The following is a 4462-nucleotide window of genomic DNA, read 5'->3' as shown; positions in this document are numbered from 1 at the left end:
CCGCGACAAACAAGCATATTTATGATGTCGCGTTTCACTTGGGCTGGGCCTGGTTCCTTGTGTGAAGCCCAAAATTAGGCCATGTGTCCTTCTTCTTCTTTTATGTCAATTGCCAAACGTCTTCTTCTTTCTTATTACTAAACTTATTTTATGTGGTTAATAATTTATTTGAATTTCATTTTTATTTTTTCCTTTTTTTTCTTACCCTTTCCTATGTTTCACTTCTTCTGTGCTGCATTTTTTTTTTCTTTTCCTACTTTCTGATGACGCACTTCTATAGTGAAAATGATTTTTATTATATTTAATAATCATAACTTACATACACAAGACAATTATTGAATTCCATCCTAGAATTTTCTGGTTACTCAAATAACATATACATCCTGGTCAAATAAAATCTGAGTTGTTTTGCTGCTTTTGCTTATGCTCCTAGGTTTGGTGATTTATTATTACGTACATAGTAGAAAAGCTTGTAACATCCACAGTACATGTTGTAAAAGCGGGTCAACCCAGGCCCAATTAATCACACAAGTTGAATGGCAAGTGAAAAAGGCATAAATAACCTTAAAATTTTCCAAACCAATAAAAATAAACATGACAACAAAAAGTGTTATGTTATGGTCCTTTGCCTTTGGAGCGGTTGGTTTAGTATTTTTATGTTTATTTTAAAAATCCTTGCTTCACCTAACTCTACAACTGGCTCTGTGCTGCGGCAAAATCACTTGTACGTTGTACCCCACAAACATACCCTCGCCATTCCCATTAACCCACTAAGCCGGCTTCTCCATGTTGTTCCAAAAATGCTCATTTTATAATGGGTATGAGAAAGACGACATTTTCTCTAATACAGTATACTAATGAGTCTCTTGATTTAATAATAAAATTATTAAATTTTGTAATTTTCAACCGATTGTAAGGAGAATATTAACATGAAAAAAGTGTTAGAGAATGTATGCTTATCATTTCTTTACCTAAATTTATCAATTGCTTGGAGTTGGAGATAATCCTTCAAACCCTTTTTCTCCGAAATGCAACATTATCATTTAAAAATGTGTCCCTCAAAGAGTCTAGCAAATGAATCACAGGTTTATTCATTTATTGTTAATGTCAAGTCGTACACAAACATAATCCACTCTTATCTTTGTGTCATGTTCATATATAAAATTGATTTCCTAAGGGAAAAAAACAAGGAAAAGGCTTCCCACTTGGGTTATTTGCAACTATCCGTTGACATTAAGAACCTTAGAAAACGAACAACAGTGCCTAGTGACAAGGCTGGTTCGATGAATTATATCACACTGTTAGTGTTAATTATAATATTGTGCATTTATTTTATGGTCTCTTTTTGAGCTGGAACGCATGGCCATGCAGAACTGCATTCGTTGCCCATCAATTTATTCCAAATTATGGGAGCAGTTGAGTTAATTTGCTTTCATTAATTCCCTCGATTTTCTCTTCTTTTTTCTTTTGTCAAAATGAACAGAAAACTGTCTGAATTAATGTCTGATCAATCAGTGCTACATAAGATTGCGAAAGTTATGCTGTGTACTAATAAATTAACATTTGAATAGAAACCATACAAGAAATGTTGTAATTTCACTAATTTGTCTTTACTTCACTTGCCATGTGAGTTACTTTTTGTGCATGAGGGACCGGGGCATTAGCTATACGACCATCGTGTGGAAGAAAAAAAAAAGTGTGGTAGCTAAGAAAAACAAGTGTGGCTTTAGGATCGTGAGCAATTTACACAAATTTAGGACCATATGCTTTGGGAAAGCTCCTTTTCTTCGCAATGTAGATTCTCTCCTTTTCAATTGTTGGAGAGTCTTTTCTTGACAACATTGTAATGTTAACGTTTGCATAATTGTTAAATAGTATAATAATATGTTTGAGGTATCAAAGTTTTGGTTTTGATCTTCAGCACAACTAGTGCAAGTTGAATTTGATCACAGTTCGTTTGCCATCACATACAGCCTGCTGGGTAGTAGTCATATTACCGGACAAGGTTTAATTAGTCGACAAACTAATAAATCCCCTGTAACAAATTGATTGAGTAAAACATCAAAATCAATTTAGTTCTTAATTTTTTTTATATCATATATATTTTCTATTAAAGACAAAATTAGATAAAACTATTATAGACGATAAAACTTTTTTTTTAAAATATTTTAAGTAATTACATATTTAGAAATTCAACTTAAAATTACTACTTAAGTTATAACAACTTTATTCTAATTGATTTACACATTGTAAAATATTCGTTTCTTAAAGTTAATATGTCACGAATTTGATTACTCATATGAGTTATTGACTTTATCATGAGTTAAGAAATTTATTTTTTTAAAATTGTCATTTCTAATTCTATTTTTAACAATATAAATTTCATCAAAACAATTTGTAAATTTTAAAATTAGAAATAACTTTTGTTTGAGAACTTAGAGTATTCCCTAATGGAAAAAAAAATAAATTTAATTTTCAATGTATTAAGGTTTATTTAGAAGTTAACATCCCCTCATAGGTGTTTTTTCATAAAAATTTGAAGATCAAACTCTTGTTCACATATTTGAAAGTCAAAATTATCAGTCAACCATCCATAATTAATGAAATAAAACACTAAATTTACTTTACGAAAAAAAAAACACTAAATTTACTTTTGCATGGTGTAACCAAAATGACTCATGGTACAAATTTCAATGACTAGATGGAAGTTTTAAACTGCCATATAGCATTGCTGAGTTCTCCGACCCTCCCAATTGGAAAACAGAAAATCATGATACAATGGCTATGGTATATAACTTGGAATTGGAAGTAATAATTTATCATCTCCACGCATTGACTTGAAATATAGAAACAATTAATAAGAACATGGATGGACCATCACAAAGTTCAGTTCCAATTATACATTACACAGAAAAGGTAAAGAAAGGAAAGTTACAAAAAGAATTGCAACCCAAATAATGCCTTAGGCACCTAAGGAATGGAATGTTGAAATGGAAGCTTACAAGGGATGAGACTATGAAACCACATGAATGGACACATCCTTGGTGTTGCAAAGAACTCAGCACACTCAACCACTGATCTCTGAAAGGGAAGATCAGGAACACAATTGTTCCTAACATCAAGAACCCCTCTCTGAATCAGCATCCTACACAGTGGCCCCACATGAGTGAAATAGTTATCTGATAATGAAAAGTTGACCAAGTTCACCAACCCTGCGCACACCACTTCTGGAACCATGCCATACAAAAGATTACCACCAAAATTCAGCACCTCCACTTTCTCAAGGCAACTTAGAGACAAAGGCAAAGGACCTGTCAACATGTTGTTGCCAACATCAAACACTGTGGCCTCTTCAAGAAAACCAATCTCATAGGGCAAGCAGCCGGTTAACTGGTTGTTGAGTAGCAACACCTCAGTGAGAGTGGCTAGTGCTTTGGGAAGGCTTCTTGGGATTGGACCCATGAACTTGTTGTTTGCCAAAGTGAGCAAGAGAATATGAGTGGAGCCTAAATCATCAGGCAACCCTTGAGTGAAAATATTGTTGTTTATGAAAAGGACTTGAAGGTTCTGTGTGAATACTTGTGGTGGAACTGCCCCAGAGAAGAAATTGAACCTTATGTCCAAGAATGTTAAAGTGCTCATGCCTAGAACAGCAGAGGGAAATGGACCGGTTAATCGGTTGTTGCTAACATCAATCTCATAGAGGTAAGGGAGCTTGGAGATTTTTGGTGAGATTGTGCCACCAAAGTTATTGGAGTTTGCATGGAAGAGAGCAATATCAGGGAGGTTGTCAATGAAGCCATCAAGAGTGGAAGCAGATAGTTGAAAACCATTGAAGTCAATAGAGGCCAAAGCAGTGGCAGAATTGTTGTCTGGTGGGGTGTCACAGTAGAAGCCCTTGTAGCTGCATATATCTGATCCAACCCAAGTTCTGGTCACTCCTAGTGGATCTGAGGTGATGAGGGACTTGAATTTTTGGATTATTGGATACACCACTTCAAGTCTTTGGTCTGCAAAAACAAGAGGGGGTGAAGTTGGACTTGGAGTTGGAACTGCTTGAATGGTTGTTGAATTTTGACATGGTGTTGGTGTTGCGTCCAATTTGTTGTTGTGGCAACCTTTGGATGAACCACCACCACCACCTTTGGTCCTGTGGCCACTACTAGTTCTGAAATTTTGTGCGACTCTGACATCATGTGGTGGTGACATGTGGATTGGAAGGGACAGAAAGAGGATGCACAAAGATGTGAGCAACAATTTTTTTGGCATGGTGCTACTACTCATGATCTTGGCTGTGCTCCTCGAACTCTAACACTTGATTTGTTTGGTTTTGAAGCAAAGTAGGCAGAAACAGAAAGAGGTGCAGTTTATTAGGCCAACTTTCAAGAAGCACTTTAGTGTGTTTAAGCAAAATGATTGGGCGGATAATAATCCATGCTTTATATCTGGATATTGGTATACT

At 35.1% G+C, this 4462-nt stretch overlaps 1 protein-coding gene across 1 annotated transcript; it reads right to left on the bottom strand.

Annotated features, from left to right (window-relative positions):
- Window positions 1-2792: 2792 nt before the first annotated feature.
- Window positions 2793-4462, bottom strand: LOC109814222 (uncharacterized protein At4g06744). Its single transcript, XM_020378591.3, has one exon. It carries the CDS (start codon window positions 4282-4284, stop codon window positions 2971-2973), a length of 1314 nt encoding a protein of 437 aa, XP_020234180.1. The 5' UTR covers window positions 4285-4462; the 3' UTR covers window positions 2793-2970.

The sequence above is a fragment of the Cajanus cajan genome, chromosome 9 (genome assembly GCF_000230855.2).
Source record: "Cajanus cajan strain Asha chromosome 9, NIPB_CcT2T_4, whole genome shotgun sequence".
Taxonomy (NCBI): Eukaryota; Viridiplantae; Streptophyta; class Magnoliopsida; order Fabales; family Fabaceae; genus Cajanus; species Cajanus cajan.
This window is presented reverse-complemented; position numbering and strand designations above follow the sequence as displayed.